This window comes from Hydra vulgaris, chromosome 08, assembly GCF_038396675.1.
Source record: "Hydra vulgaris chromosome 08, alternate assembly HydraT2T_AEP".
NCBI lineage: Eukaryota > Metazoa > Cnidaria > Hydrozoa > Anthoathecata > Hydridae > Hydra > Hydra vulgaris.
The window spans coordinates 16126502-16144524 of NC_088927.1; the positions used below are offsets into that span (position 1 = coordinate 16126502).

The 18023-nt window shown below is 26.3% G+C and overlaps 1 protein-coding gene across 1 annotated transcript in view; it reads left to right on the top strand.

The window, feature by feature from the left end:
• Positions 1 to 17635, top strand: part of LOC100200349 (3-phosphoinositide-dependent protein kinase 1) — a 51090-nt gene extending 33455 nt beyond the window's left edge. The window contains 5 exon segments of the mRNA NM_001280902.1: positions 5512 to 5630; positions 9016 to 9073; positions 9420 to 9517; positions 11588 to 11642; positions 17516 to 17635. Coding sequence (NP_001267831.1) covers positions 5512 to 5630; positions 9016 to 9073; positions 9420 to 9517; positions 11588 to 11642; positions 17516 to 17635 — 450 coding nt within the window.
• The last annotated feature ends 388 nt before the right edge of the window (positions 17636 to 18023 follow it).

Consider the following 18023-nt stretch of genomic DNA (forward strand, 5'->3'; position numbering starts at 1 on the left):
AATGCTTTAATACAAAAACTTGTCACTGGAACAAATAATTACCATTCAAGAAGGTTACAATCTTCTCCTATAAAGCATAGAATGGTATGGATTGATGTTACATCAAATGATATCAAAGTATTTATAGCAATCCGTTTAGTCATGGGAATAGTAAAACTTCCTTGTATCCATGATTATTGGAGACAAAAACAATGGTTTTTTGCTATTTCATCTTTTAGTAAAGTAATATCTCATGATCGATTTAGACAAATTCACCGTTACCTTCATTTTTGCAACAAGACAGATGCAATACCAAGGGGTAATGAAGGTTATGACAAACTTTCAAGGTAAGTATGTTGCTAGATGACCTTTGTCCTAAATTCAGAAATCTTTATAAACCAAAAAGAGACATTTGCATTGATGAGAGTATGATACCTTTTAAGGGAAGAATCTCTTTCCGACAATTTATTCCAAGAAAATGTAAAAGATTTGGAATAAAAGCTTGAGTCACCTACCGGGTACATATCAGCATTCTTGATTTACACTGGAAAAGATATTGATAGACTAAAGGACCATGATCTTGCAGGAACTGTTGTCCATCAACTAACCCAACATGTTTTAAAACAAGGATACCATCTATAGATAACTATTACACTAAAGTTTAGATAACTATTACACTAAAGTTGGTTTGCTTGAGTATCTTTACGAGAATAAGGTTTATGCAACAGGTACTGCACGAGTTGATCGCAGCCAATTTCACAAGGAGATTATAACAAAAAAAAAATGAAGTTGCAGCGTAGGTATAGTGATTGGCGAATGTGTGGTCCAGTTTTGTCGCAGGTCTGGATTGACAGCAAGCCTGTTCATATACTATCAGCAATTCACTATCTAAATTATGATGACGAAGTTGCAAGCAATACGATATATGTGAAGCGAAAAGGAAAAAAAGGGGCAATTGTTCTGAAAATGTCCAAAAAACTACTTTAGTTGGTCAGTCCTAGCGCCATTCAAAAGGTATTTGTAGATCACGTGTTTTTTGTTCATTTTGCATTTATGTCCATTTATGCCTTGATTCAGTCGCTAATTGTTGGAATATGTGGCATTCATAGTTTTATTTTTACATCGACTGAAGGTTTGGCATGGGGCAGCAATATTTCCATATATATATATATATATTTATAAATATATATATATATATATATATATATATTATTTTTCTGTTAATTCACCTCCCCAAGGCCCAGAAAGCCACTACAGACGAGTAGGCTACTTAATTGTGGTTATAACTTATAACCCTCTCTCTTTAACTTCGAAACACGAACCTTGAAAAACAAGGCCGCTGCGCAGAGAAACAAGTTGAGCGCGGTACTACCAGGGACGTGGTGGGGATCGAACTCGGAACCTCTCACTTATGAAGCGCGCGCTCTACCACTACACCACTACCGCATATATGGTGTATATATATATATATATATATATATATATATATATATATATATATATATATATATATATATATATATATATATATATTTATATATATATTTATATATATATATATATAAATGATGTGTTTATATATATATATATATATAAAAACACATCATTTAACTCTTACTTATCTGTGATATATTTGAGTCGTTTGATAAACCACTTTGTACTTGTCTTTTTCTACCATTTATTGTTATGTTTGTTTCACACTTGATGAGGTAAAATGGTATTAGGTAATAATATAGTTAGGTTGTTAACAGTTACAATAGATATAGTTGGATCTTGGCCTACTATATTTACACGGCCGGATTTCTTGCTTTTCAGAACGAAAAATTAGAAGGGTAACTTTCAGACTCTTAAAATTGTTTATTTAAATATTCATTATATGGTTAATACATGTGCTGTAGTTTACTGTAAAACTGGATATAAAAAGAAAGAGAATCCATTTAATTTTATTCCTGAATCCAATTTTTGAACTTTTAGAAAATAGTCCTTACTCATTTAAACAGTGGGTAGTATTTATCAATCAAATGTTATGTTAGTTTATCAATCAAAAGTTTAACCCCCAGTAAAAATTCAGCTATTTGTGCTAAACGATTTTAAAAAAAAACATTTAAAAGTTGGAAAAAAAGTAACATTAGTTTGGGGCCTAAATCTTGTTCCAATTATTTATTGCTTAACTGAAAGAATACAATCATCGGTATATATAACTACATTGAAAGGTAGATAGCCATCGTCTGTCTGTCATCCATCAAAAATAATCAGGATGAATCCAGTATATTTATAGAAAAAGATGAAAGTCACTGTTAAAATGATTTAAATAATTTTAACCTTGAAAGGTATCAGCACAAAATATATAATGACAAATAGATGTTTTATTTAAGTTAGAAATTAATCAACATTTTGGTATTTTAGAAGTTACAGAAACAATTGTAGTTGATGAACTTACGTATAAAAATAAATTCTAAATGTTTTATATTCCCTGCTTTTCATTTTGATCAGTTTCATGATATTATTGATGTACGTGCTGGTGAAATATTATGAAAGTTACTTTGTAATGTATATGATAAAGACCAATTACTTCAGTCAAATTAAAAAAATGGTTTCGAGTTGTCTTTTATATCACTTCATCCTGGAGATGCAAAGTGTACCACTTGCTCTTGCAATATATGATCCCACAACTTCTGAAGCTATTAAAAGTTATTTTCCAGATAGGACTGGTTCCTCAAGCTTTTTATTGTTGATAAATATATGGTGGACAATAAGTATCAGTAAGCAAAAATACAACAACAATTTTTGTATTGCAAATGCAGCTGTTTTGGGTGACATGAAACTTTTATTTTTAAGAAATTTAGTCGAATGGATTGATAATTGGCAATCATCTCAAGTTTCAAACTCTCAAAAGTTATTAAGGTTTAAGTTTATTAGCTGAATCTGGTGAAGTAGAATGCCGTTATTTAGAAAAATTTTATTGTGGAGAATTGATTTCACCAGCTATTGATCTTTCCCATTATTTTGCAAAAGCATTTGGAATATTAGATACTGTCATTTTGCTTATAAGAGACTCAACTTTTTGTGATCAATATGCTGCAGAATGGTTGTTTAGATTAAATGATTGTGCTACTTCATTTTTATGCGATGATCATCTTATGGGATGATCTTATGTCAGGATCATCAAATTATTGGTGTAAAATTTGTAAATCACGTTATTACAAATATCTATTTTAACAATGAACAGAAACAATTTTTTGATGAAATTTGAAAGAACAGTGTAAAGTATTTTAAATGCAGACAAAGAAATATATTAAAGCTGAATTAGTTGAAATGAAGTAATCAATGCTAAATTATACAGCTAAATTATTATAACTTTAATATATATTCTTCATCTTTTTATATATCTTGTTAACATTATTGAGAAATATATGTGTACATATATTTCTCAATAATGTTAACAAGACACACACACACACACACACACACACACACACACACACACACACACACACACACACATACATACATACATACATACATACATACATACATACATACATACATTATGAGGTACATCTTCAAGTTAATAGAGCCATTACAAATTTTATTATTTTATTGTTTAATAAAGTTGTTACAATTTTTGTTGATGAAACAAAGTGCAATATAAAATTCTCTTATTTCAGCAGTGTAAGTTTTTTATAGAAATAAAATCATAAGGCAAAGAAAAGTGTGTATTTATCAGACTTTTATTATATTTCTCAAACAAATTTTATGTTTTATACACACTTCCGTACACAAAAACCCCTGTAAAAACTATAGTTTTTATTGGTCAATCATGTTGTATGACATATTTATGTTTTAAATAGTTACCCTTCTAATTTTTCGTTCCAAAAAGCAAGATATCTGGCCCTGTAATTATAGTAGGCCATGGTTGGATAAGAAGCTTATTTTCCATTACCCAAAATTATGTAATGTTATATGGAGTTTCAAAGAGTACAGTACAGAGTCAAAAGCTCTTTTATCTATATGAGGCTGCTTTAATTTAACATTAACAATATTAATATTTTCAGATACTTTCAGATATTTTCAGATACTTTCAGATATTTTTAGATACTTTCAGATATATTCAGATACTTTCAGATATTTTCAGATACTTTCAGATATTTTCAGATACTTTCAGATATTTTCAGATATTTTCAAATACTTTCAGATATTTTCAGATACTTTTAGATATTTTCAGATATTTTCAGATACTTTCAGATATTTTCAGATACTTTCAGATATTTTCAGATACTTTCAGATATTTTCAGATACTTTCAGATATTTTCAACCATCGAAAAACTAATAACATTTCTTCCTACATTTCAATAGAATGTCATTGATCTAAATGCCTTGATCTAACAAGTGAATCATTTTTATTAATCAATCATTCACAAATAAAAATGTTATTCATGTTATACACAGTCTAAAATTTTAAAAAGCATTGTTCTTGAAGCTACAACTTAAACAAGGAATGCTAAATTTTGTTGACTTGAAAATTTAGGTGCATAACTTTGGAGTGAAAACTGATTCAAAATTGTTACAATATAAATGATTTCCAAAATTAATAAATGTTGCATAAAAATTGCATCATTATCAAAAATTCAGTCAAAATCAGGGCTGTGGAGTCCGCACATTTTTGGCAGAGTTGGAGTCGCTAAACAAAATCACAACTCTGACTCCAATACTCCAATAGAAAAACTTCTCGTTATTGTAAGTACATGTACAAAATATTCAATCAACCGTATATTCATATCAAACCTTCAAAGAACTTTTCGTAAAATTGGCAAAAAAAAAAAAATTTTAATTATCGCGTATTATTTTTTAAAGAGTTCAAAGAATTTAAAAAATTTTTTGCTTTGGAGTTGGAATCGGAGTCCGAGTCATACTCGGAAAATTTCAATGATTGGAGTTTAAGTTTTTTTTCACGACTCCACACCCCTGGTCAAAATTTTGCAGTATTAAATGATTAATTGTAATACATCAAATCACCTATAAGCAAGTATTTTCATGCATGTGATACATATTAAATGCATTATAATTATTAATTAAAATGCTTATATTATAACATTAAAATTCCTGTCTACTTTTTTTTTACACAAAGAAAGATTCATGTTTTCTTTAAAATACTGCATTATGTTATAAAAATTTTCTTACCATCGTGTAACATTTCTGATCATCTGACCAACATAAAAACCTAAGCAATAAAATTAAGTTAAAAATAAGAGGTTAGGGGTTTAATATATCTGGCCTGTTGTATTTATAATAAAATATAACAAACAAATTTAAAAATACAGAATAAAACTGTATAAATTTATATAAATAAAATTAGTTTTAATTGTTATAATTAAGTTACATTTAAAAATACAAGAACAAGGAATGTCAGATAGATCATTTATTTTTAAAATATTTTTATAGATGGATCATTTATTTTTATAGTATTTTTAGAAAGATCATTAATTTTAAAAATATTTTTAGATGGATCATTTATTTTTAAAATATTTTTAGATAGATCATTTATTAGAAGAAGATTTGGAATTAGAATGGGCAGTTGAAGGTCTTCAATTATCTGACCAGAATAAACAAAATGGTAGCACAAATGAAAACACTAAAACAGAAACAAAATGGTACAAATGCTTAGTTTACTTACATTTCTTGTTTTTTCTTTTTCTTTTTTTTATTTTTTTTTTTTTTAACTTTTATGTTTTTCTTCTATTTTGCACTTTTATTTATTTTATTTTATTATTTTTATATCTTAGTTATTTTTATTTCTCAGTTATTTTTATTTCTTTATCATGATCTTTTAATCTTTATTATGACCTTTTTTTGTTGTTAGAATTTTAAATAATTAAAGTCAAACACTGTATGCAGTGGTAGATATAAAAATGTACTGCCCTTAGGCATAAGGGTGTATCTAGTGTTCACTACCACCCTCACACCTTTATATATCATAGATGAGTTTTTTTCTGGGAATTCCCAGTATACGACAACATTTGCATTTAAGCAAATATGTTTTCTATAACAAAAATTTTCGTGAGATGAATTTTTGCAATTTTTTTTTTCTTTTTATTTTCTTTTGTTTTTAATTCATTCAAATGAACTTTTTCGAATATTAGAAATTCCTTTTTGTAAAAATTCAATTGATGTAATTTCCATTTTAGAAGTTTACAAAAGATTTTGTTGTCAATTATCACTATCAAGAAGTAAAAATTATAAAATGGAAGTTAAGATTTTATCTGACATTTCTGAGATATTAAAAACAAGTTTCGCTGGCTTTAAGAGAAAGATAATGAAGAGTATAATTCATTCAAGTTTTTTCTCTAACTGAACATATATCACTTCATCATAATTATATATTATTTGATTTGATGTTTTAGGTACAATGTAAAATATGTAGTAATGACTTATATTATGGAAGTGATGGAAAAAAAACTTTACTCCGCCACTCTAAGTCTAAAATACATCATCAAAACTGCCCAATGATTAAGTCAAACAAAGCTATACTGTCATCATATTTTATTAATTTAAATAAAACTGATACATGTATATTGCCATAGGCACTCCTGTTAATGTTCATATTTGCAGTATTTGCACAAATAGAGTAAAGCCTACTATTAAACCTATTGTAAGTTTTAGAGACCCGACATCAAATGCAGAAGCTATGACACTTGCATTTATTTTGCATTATTATTAACACAATCTTCTTATATCTTTAACATCTCACATGATTGAATACACAAAGAAAATGTCTAAAGATCATCATGTTTCAAAAAATTTGAAAATGTTCAGAACAACTGCTTTGTATAAGCTTTGAGAAGGATTAGGTGAAGCTTTTCATGCTGAGCTTGTTTTTGATATGAAAATAAAAATGTTTTCCCTTAACATAGATGAGTGCTTCTTGCCAAAAAATGAGAAAGAAATACTCGTAGCATATTTTTGTGGCAAAAGTCTTTTTAATGCTGTTATTCATTTATTTAACAAAGTCGCAATTCTATAGTTATCTACTTTCCAAAATATTAGATTCTATCAATTATTTGAAGAGAAAAATCAGTGGGTTTAAAACAAGATTAAGAAAAGTGGTTCCTCACTTATTTGATATTGATGGTGATATTTGTCACCATGTGCACAATGATGTTTTTAAGTTTAGCCCAGATCTTCGCACATTTCTGAAAAAAAAAATTCAAATTACAGGTGTCACATACAACACTCCAAAGCAAAGGGTTACTGATTGGTGTTAGTCTGTATTAGAATGCACTCATCCTATGCTTGAGATGGTGCCTGCTTTCATCTTAATTTATTCTTCCTGGTTATCAAAATAGGACATCTCTCTGTATAAAAATGAAAGTGACAAATTTTAAAGAGACTATCAAATAAAAGTAAAAAAACTAATAGAAAAAATAAAATGTAAGATGCAGCAGAAAAGGATAACAAAAAGAAAGATAACAAAAAAGGTGCAGAAAGAAAAGCCAGAATAGTTAAAAGTTTATATTTCCAACGTAATGAAACAAAACTTTATATTAATTTGTACGTTAAAATTCTACTTATTTTTAAATCATTCATTTAAACTTTTGAACAAAAGGAACCGTTAGTCTATCAGATTTATGACAAGCAAATTGACTCGTAAAAACAATTTTAATTTGTTTTATTAAGCCAAAGATGATAAAAAATAAAACAGGAACAAAGTTGAAATTTTTAAATATAAAAGTTTAAAAAATGTATCACCATTTGAATTACACATACTTTGGAAGTAATACTAAAAAATATTTGCTGATGGAAAGCCCATACTTCTTAACTATTGGTTGTCAGAAGTTTTAAAGTGTAAAAAATATTTAGAGCTTAATAAAATTAACAAGGCACGCTTAAGTATATTCAGTAGTCCTCATGTAGAGTAATCATTAAGCATGATGAACACCATAGTTAACAAAAAGACAAACTGTCTTGATACTTCAACACTCTCTGCTATAGCTTCACTTAAATATCAATTAGAAACAAACAACACCACAGCACTAGGGTACTTTAAAAGACATCTAGTCTTTTATATTGCATGACCCAGTTAACAAAAATATTTATGCTCATTTGCAATCTAAGCAAAAGCTATATTGAAAACAATGGAATTCCATCAGTAAAACAGAAAAGTTGAAGAATGTTTTTATAATAAAAGTTCAACTTGGAAAAAAAAAATCGTCTTACATGAGCAGTGCAAAATAGTTGAACAAATAATTGATCATGCAAAAATGTTTTGCAACAGAAACTTATTCAAATCAAAAGTATTAATTTCTGAACCATTGTCTGACATTTTATATTTAAAAAGTAAATAAATTATTACGCTTCGAAGATTGTTTAATAGTAAAACTGAGATATTATATTTGGTTTTAGAGAATTTTAAAGAAACATAATTATTCAGTAGTTTTTAGTTACTTTATTTATCCCTTTACCAACGTTCCAAAGTTAAAAGTTATATCTTAAAACTAATTCAGTTAACTGGTATAGTTTTTAAATATAGCTTTTAAAATATAATAACTTTTTAAATAATTTATTTGGAATATCTGTTATAAACCTTTCTATCTTTTAGATTTAATCAATATTACTTTTTTCTCTTTCGATTTCTCTTCTGTTCATAACTAAAGCAAACTGAAATTGTCAAAACTTCTTGAAATCTATAAAAAATAGTTTTTAATTTTCCAACAAGTAGTCTATTAACAAATTGTATAACGGAACAATAGTAAGTAAATTTGTATCAGTGGCCTGTAGTTTGGTATTTACACTTTCAAATTGTTCTAAAATAGTTTGCTGTGTGTTCTGTTAAAGGTTGTTTGTCTAGTTGATGTCTGTCTTTTAAACATCTCTTCATTAAACTCAAACAAGTTTCTTGATAAAACATTTTTTTATATTTCACTGCAAAATTTAAGTATTTGCTTTTTTTTTCTAGCTTATAAAAGTTTAAAAAATGACTAATTATATTTTTATTGGTATTAATTAGAAGTTTATTATATAATAAAATGTTTTTTTCAGGGATCAATTTGTTGAAGGGCATGCCATAATTAAAACGGGTATTATTGAAAAACGAAAGGTATTATTATGTTCTGTTGCATTTTTTTTTTTTTTTTTTTTTTGGATAATCCTTGATACAAATATAATTTATTAAAAAAATTTTATTTATATTTAATTATATTTATATAATTTAATTATATATAATATTTTATTTATATTTTTGTATGAAAAAAGTTTATTGTTTTTATATTAAATGGTTTATATTTAGTTAAAATAAATATTTAGTATAATTTTTTTTCCCTGTTATTTCTACATTTTGTATTAAATAGTTTTGTTTCAAGATGTATTAAAAATGTTAATTATTTTAATGTAAATTTTGTTTTATTTCAAGGTTATATACCTCTTAAATTAAGTTGAATTTTTAGGGTTTGTTTGCTAAACGTCGCCAATTGTTGCTTACAGAAGGTCCTGAACTTTACTATGTTGATCCAAGTGCCATGGTGTTAAAGGGAAAAATTCCTTGGTGAGTTATATTGATATTGTTTATTAATTTTTGTTTAAAAGTCATCATAATGGGAATCCTAATAATTGCATAACAAGAAGTAACAGCTAGGAAGCTTTATTAGCGCTTCAGTTTACTTTATATAACAGTTTATCTGAAGGTTTTCTATTGTGTCTGTGCACTGCTTACAGTTTACACTGTTATATATTATTTACTGGTGTAATATATCCTATTGGTTACTCAATAAAGCCCTGAACACTTAATACTTGCCAGGTTAATTTTGGATTAACTTGTCTATTTTTTTACAAACATTGGACCAAAGGTGAGTATAGATTGTGAAGAATAATGTTTCAGATTGTTACACTTAAGAGTACAGATTGTTGAAAATAATGTTTCAGGTTGTTACACTTAAGAGTATAGGCTGTGGAGAAAAATATTTCAGGTTGTTACACTTAAGAGTATAGGCTGTGGAGAAAAATATTTCAGGTTGTTACACTTAAGAGTACAGGCTGTGGAGAAAAATATTTCAGGTTGTTACACTTAACAGTACAGGCTGTGGAGAAAAATATTTCAGGTTGTTACACTTAAGAGTACAGGCTGTGGAGAAAAATATTTCAGGTTGTTACACTTAAGAGTACAGGCTGTGGAGAAAAATATTTCAGGTTGTTACACTTACTACTTTTAATCCGTAAGTAATAACAGTTAAAAAATAATTTGATTCTAGAAAAGTGGATGGTGTCATTTTTCAAATGGGTACCTTATAAAACATATTAAATTTCCTATATGTTAGTGTTTTAAAAATGATGAAAAATATTAAATGATATAAATACTGTTCAGAGATTTAAAAAAAAAAAAAAGAGTGTAATAAAAATACAGAATAATAAAGACCAAATAAAAAATTAAAAAATTTTGTTTCAATGTTTTTACGTTTTTACAATAAACAGATTTTTTTTTTCTACAAGATATTTGTTGATGACATTCTAATTAAACACAAAATAAATCATTAGTCTAGCAAAAAAATATTTTTTTTAATCAAGTAATATATATGCATTTTTTAAAGAAGTTTTATTACAAATTTATGCATGAAATGAAAATTTTATAAAAAGTTTTTTTTTTTTATTTACTTTTTTTTTTCATCTTTGTTTGATAATCATAATTTGATTGTTACTTTTGCTGAAACATTCGACTATTTTTGTGCCTAAAATGATCCAAGTTGTAACTTCTATCTAGAATAAACATAGCCATGACCTAATTATATTTTCTCACATTTCATCAATTCATAATGTTCCAGCAATCTTAGTTCTATTGATCCACTTTGTTTCATCAATCCACCTTTAGAATTGGATTACATTTAGAATTGCATTATTCTCAGTAATTCTGTTATTACATTTTAAATGTTAAAGTTAATAAGTTAATTCTGTTAATTTAAAATAATATTATAAAGTATTACATTTAAAATAAAGTTTTTATTACTTTTATTTTTTATTCTTTTTTTAATTTTTTTTTTTATTATTTTTTGGCATAAGATTTTTAGGTCAAAAACAATGGGCTTCTACTATTTTTTCTTTGTATTTTGATATTTTTTCAAAGTTTTTCTTTTTGACCCATTGTTTTTTAACCTCAAGATCTAAACTAAGAATCCTCAAAAATCTATAGAACTTTACATTCTGGCTTTTTACTCATTAAACATTCCAATGCATTTATTTGGCACTAATAATATCTTTAACCTTTTTCACAACTAAAAGAAAGAAATAATTAATATATGTAATTATAAATAATTATAAATAAATATTAAAACAATAATCTTTTAGCGTTGAAAAACTATGGCAACGTAAAGATTGAACACCAAGTATTTAGTTAATCAAAACTTTTAAAATGTTTTTACTGATATTTTGAACAAATGGTATGTGGCTGACCAGGTGACCTCCCCAAAGCTGGGAGGGGGGTCGAGTCAAGGAGACTACTTAGTTATGGTTTTAACCCTCATTGGTTTTTCAAAAAAAATGACCAAAAACTTACAAATTCTTATTAGTCTCCTTTACAAGGGTTTCAAAAAAAAATTTTAAAAAGTTTTTTTTTTTTTTTCTGTAGGACTAAAGACTTAAGACCAGAGGCCAAGAACTTTAAAATATTTTTTATTCATACAGTAAGTTTTTAACTTTATTTTTTTATTTTTTTATATACTTTTTTTATATTTTCTTTATACTTTTGTTTATTTTCTATACTTTTTTTGCGATAGTTTAACTTTCCATAGAAATTAATTTTATTGCTGAATTGTATTTAATTCCTTTTCAATTATATAATTTCATTTTAATGTCAGAAAACTAAATAACAACAGTATATATATATATTCTTCAACGTATATATATATTCTTCAAAATCATTCATTGCATTAAAATAAATATTATAATATTAAAATTAACAATAATAGTATTTATAATTAAAATAATAAACAATTATGATTGATAAAGATGTTACTCATACAGAAATCTGATCAAAGGAGTGACATCAAACAAAAGAGTGAAAAATATAGTATGTGATAGACTTTGTCATTCATCATCATTATTATTATTGGTTTTGCTTGTTTTTGCGCTTGTGCAGTTTAGAGGTTTTTCATAATTTCTTTAATTTAAATGTTTTTGAGCATCTTTTTTTCTTTAGATGAAACTTTTTTTATGTCATTTGTAACTCTCCCTGTCCAGGAGTCCATCAAGTTTTTTTTACTTCAAGCTCTACTTTTTTTTTTTCTAAAAGCTTTCAAGATACATGCTGGTACCTAATAATCTACATATAGCAAAAAATTCTCTCTTTTTACAAAGTCCAGTAATGGTTTTCCATGGGAATAAACTTGTATGGTAAAAATCATTTTTCTTTTAATATTTTCCACTAATACAAAATTGTATTCATAAAAGCATAAGATAATATTAACATATAAGTACGTATACAAAAACTTCACCTTTATTTTTATCACAACTAATTTGAGCTGTAGAAGCTTTATCTATGTTGTTAAAATAACTAACTTAAGCTGAGTGTGTTTCGCCTTTTATTACTGTTAAGCTTATTTTCTGTTTTATAAGAATGATAATCTTCATATGGTGTATCTGAGTAAGTTTTTGAGATTATCAAATCATTTCTTTCTAACTGCTTTATTAAAATCATTCTGGAAGACTCTTCTTCATTTACAGTAACTTCTGGGGTACCTTAAGGTTCTATCCTTGGTCTCATTTTGTTTCTCATTTTTATTAATGATCTTCCCGAAAGTATTACATCTAAAGTGGCTCTATTTGCTGATGACACAACTATATACTCCTGTCTTTACAAAAAGTCATTACTTTTGGGTAACTTAAAACAAGCAGCCAATTTTGAATTTGATCTCTTCTTAGTAACAGCATGGGACATGCAGTGGCTTGTGAATTTTAACTCCAGCAAAACTCAGTTATTTACTTCAACCAATTATTTAATACTGTTGATATTCATATTTTAATTAATGACAATGCTGTTATTGAGTCCTCTTTGTCTTCTTGGATTATCATTCACTACAGACCTCAAACGATATCCAATCTATTGCAAAGTTAGCTCTTTATTGTGCTTACTATTCCTTTACTTCCGATTCCATTCTCTACCTACAAATCTTTTATTCTTCCTTATATGGAATACTGTGGTATATTCGTATTTGGGCTGCTTCTTCTGAAGATACTATTTCTCTTCTTCGAATTTAAAGCGTGTTGTAAATGTAGTTGGGTCACGGTTTTTAAGGTCTTCTGTCAACCGTTTCCTTTTTTTATAAAAATATTTTTTATTTTCTGGTAATTACCATCTTAAAAAGTGCTTGCTTGCAGCCTTGTTAGGAGTAAATTGCAAATTTGTTAGGAGCAAATTGCAGCCTTGTTAGGAGTAAATTGGTTTTCTATATTTTAAATTGAGAATATTTTTTAGAAATGTTTAGTAACAAATTTGGCATAAAGTTAAATAAGTATACATGTATTAACCTAAACATGTATAGTTAATTCAACTTTATTCTGAATTTACATCACATAAAATATATTACAGTTAGTACAAGTATTAATTATTGGTACACACCAAAATGATGTGAAGTAAACGCCTAAGTGATGTAAAGTAAACACCAAAGTGATGTGAAGTAAACACCAAAATGATTTGCCACTGATTTTAGATATTAAATTATAGAAATAATAGAATATTGTAAGAGCATTATCAACAACAATAAAAATAATAAAAATAATGATAACAATAATAATAGCAGTAATAGAAAAATCCTAATAATATTTTAATAAGCATTAAGTTATAAGTTGTAGCAATTAATAATAAATAATAAACACTAACCAAAAATAAAAGACGTTAAGAAGATTTGAGAATAATAGTTAAAAAGCCAATTATTAAATTTAGTAGTTCCATGATTTGAAATTAAATCTATTAGTTCCATGGTTTGAAATTAAATTTAGTAGTTCTATGGTTTGAAATTAAATTTAGTAGTTTTATAGTTTGAAAAATTAAATTTAGTAGTTCCATGGTTTGAAATTAAAATTAATTAGTTCCATGGTTTGAAATTAAATATTAAATCTATTAGTTCCATGGTTTGAAATTAAATATTAAATCTATTAGTTCCGTGGTTTGAAATTAAATCAAGTAGTTTCACACTTTTGTCATAAATTAAATTTCAATTCTATTCCTAATTTTCTCAATCCTTCCCCGTCTGCATATTTTGAAACCCTATACAGGCTCAGAATAGGCAGAAAAATGAGCAATCTGATTCGCTGATTTTAAAAGAGAGGCAAGTGCGATTTTGTTGAAAAATATAATGAAATTCAAAACAAACAGATTTTTGAAATAAATTTCAAAGTAATGATATACTATGTTTATCAATACAAGTCATGTGTTACTATCAACACAGGAAATTCATTTTATTTTAGTACTCTTCAGAGTATTTAAAATGTATCAAAATCTATTTGTACAAGAGAATTTTCACTCGTAAAAATTTAAATAAAGTTTATCTTGGCGATAAGGATTATATTGTTAATTTCAAGAAACGAAAAAAAAAAATGTGTTGAAGTAAATTGTTGAAAAAATCTACAAATGTATTTCTCTTAAAATATGCTCTTGGCCTTAAAGTATTCTCAAATACATAGTTAAAATATATAAATATGTTGTACGAGACTAATAGTGAAGCACTTTTGCATACAAAGTTTATATGCAGTTTTTCGTGACTACTGGTGAAGACCTTTATTTATAAACTGATTTACATGTTTATTATAAAGGGTTGAAAATTAGAGTTTTTTAAAAAAGAAAATTTGTACTAATTGCAAAACTAGTTTACATGTTCCATGTCAATATATGAGCTCTGAGGAGATTTTGTTTTCATGCTTTGTTTCAACCATAGTTTGGAGGAGGCTGATATATTTTTTTATTACGTAACTTTAATAAAACATCGTGTTAAACCATTAAAAACTTTTTTTAAATTTATAAAAATTTTGGCAGTCTGCATTAAGTTATAAAATATTTTAAAATTTAACAAAAGAAGTGATATTTATGTTTGTCTACAGAACAGTAATTTTTGTACAGTTACATATAAACACTGACATTAAAAGCAAGAAAAAGTATTGAAGTCAAATAAATTAACCAAACAAAAGTGGATTATGGCATAAATAAAAGTGGATTATGGTAAATGATTGTGGCATTTTTATATTGCAGTAATTGAAAAAAAAAAAAAAAAAGATTTAAAAAACTAAACCAAGTGATTAAAATCGATCGTTTTAATGAAAAAAGAGTAATTAAAAAAAGAAAAGAAAATTATCAAAAAAAAGAACAAAATAAGTTGTCATGCTATGAATATTTTTGCTATTATAAAATGTGTTTTGTATGTATAAACTTTTGAAATATTTCACTTGAATTTGCATGTGTGCAATTTTGTAAGATTTCTTAATGTGTTTCTCATCAAATATAATGTCCGTGTTCTATAAAGCATGCTCGATACAAAGTTTATATGCAATTGCACCAGACTACTGGTAAAGTACTTAAAATATGCAAAGTATAAATTTTAAGCTGAGGTAGAGGTTGTTCTAAGCTCGTTACTGCATCTTTATACCAACTTGTTAATTATAAACAGTTTAACATTTAAAATTTTGGAAAAAGAAAATTTTTACAGATGTTTTGCCAAACTAGCTTACATGTTTCATATTAATCTACGAACCCTGAAGAAGTTACTGTTCAACCTAAATTTTGAGAAGGCTGATAAGACGTACATCAATATTTTTCTTTATATATATTATATAGGATGAAAATTGGATATTAATCTAATGGAAATAATTTGAATAATAAATTGGATAATAATCTATTGGAAAGTTTAACAAAAAAAGTGATATTTGTTTTTTCACTGAATATTAAAACTTTACTGAGTATTAAAGTCAAAAAGTTTAACCAAATAAAGGTGAATTATGGCAATTTTTGTAATAAAAATAACTTCATCAAAATTAGCTTTTACATTTGAAGAAGCAAGTTTTCAAAAAAATTATTAATATTACATCAAAATAAAACATAACGCATTTCTGTTTTATATTATTAAACAAGAGATATTCACAGAAATTTAAAAAAAGAACACTTGTTTTTATTGGTTATATTAAAAATTACATAATAAAACTATAAATAAAATTTTTAAATACGGAGTACATTTTATTTAAGATTTTTTTTCTAATTTTTTTAGAGCAGACATATTTTCTTTCTCTTCTGGAGTATATAATGTAAAATAAATTATTAGCATTATAAATATAAAAAATTTATCAAAGTTTGCTGCTTTATTTAATATTATTTACCATCAGTTGCTATTAAAGGATACACATTTTATATTAATTATAGAATATAATAACGACTATTTTGTTCAGGTTAAAAGCTATATATCAACAAACATGTATTGAGTTTTGAAATTGAAATAAACAACAACATTAACTTGCATGTTTGCAATCTTTCTTTTTTCTACCTTTTTATACTTAGTTTTTCATAAAGGTGTGGTAAGTTGAGAGTTATTGCTTTTGGTAATTAGTTTACTATATCAAAACACACTTGTGGACATCAGGTTATAGATTTTTTCTAATAGCTTATTATGCTACAATACTTTGTGATCTTTTATTACTATACATTACCAAAGGATATCTAAATTTGCTCTTGCTTACTATTGCTTTCAATTTAAGAGTGTTGCAAATCATCTGGGGTAGCTATAACAACCAATAAGCAATACTCTCAAATTTTTTTAGTGTTGTATATGATTTATATATGGGAGTAATAAGTGAAAAGTTCTAAAAAGAAATTAGGCTATTTTTTCAAAATACTTTTCTTGCTAAATGATTGGATAAATGGGAACTTAATTTGAAAAAAATTTACCAAGTTAATAATAGTCTATTGATATTAGTAGGTAAATTTGAAAACTCTTTTAAAAAATGTATCGTATGAGAATCACAGCATAGTCATGTTTCACCATCTGGTTTATAGTTTGTTACAATGGTTGTCTTTTTTATATCTTAGAATTAGAAAAAAAAATTAATTTTTAAAAATCTTTATTTTTAAGAAAAAATTCTGAAAATCACGGATGTTTTAATTTGTGAGGGTTTGTATAAGTATTTGTACTATATTGCACAAAATTGGATAGAAAAATCATAATTTTTTTTTGCTATTATTATTTGGTTTTTTATGAAATTGCTCAAATTCACTTCTATTATTCAATACGTTTTTTGACATTCGTTTTGATTTGAACATACGCGCAAAAGCCTCTCTTTCAAAATCAGCGAATCAGATTGCGCATATCTCTGCCTATTCTGAGTCTGTATAGGGTTTCAAAATATGCTCCCCGTCTTCTTTCGAATAGTTATAAAAGAAAAATTAAACCAACAAATACCACTTTTGGCTTTGAGCATGTTATTTTAACTGTTGCGTATAAAGTTGAATAAGTTTTAAAAATTATTATTAAAGATTGCATCCCATTCAAACTTATTTATGTATTTTTAATTAATTTAGCCGCGTCGAACATATTACTTAGAAGACCCTGAAAGTAATGCCATGGCTTGGGTAAAAGAAATCGAAAAAGTTCACGAACGTTACTTTACTCCAATAAATAATTCTAGCTTTATGGTGTGATTCGCTTTTAATGCTTTAGTTGATAGTTGAACTCCAATATAAATTAGCAAAGCTCCTCCGTAAATATATCAAATGAAATCAGAACGTTTACAAAGCACGTAATGTGTTTTTTTAAATAAGGTTTATAAATTTTTTTCCAATCTCGATTATTTGGTTTACGTTTATTTATAGAGAAATATTTAGGGATAAATTACTTTTTTAACATGGGTTGAAAATTAAAAAACTTAGTTATTTAATTATATGGAAAATATAAATAAAGACAATTCTTGTGTGTAAAACCAAATTTTAAATAATAACTTTAATTCTTCTAATCCAGATGTGTAACGGATATTACACATATAGGGCCGGATTAAAGAAACAGGTCAAGTATTTCCTTGAAATTCCAGTC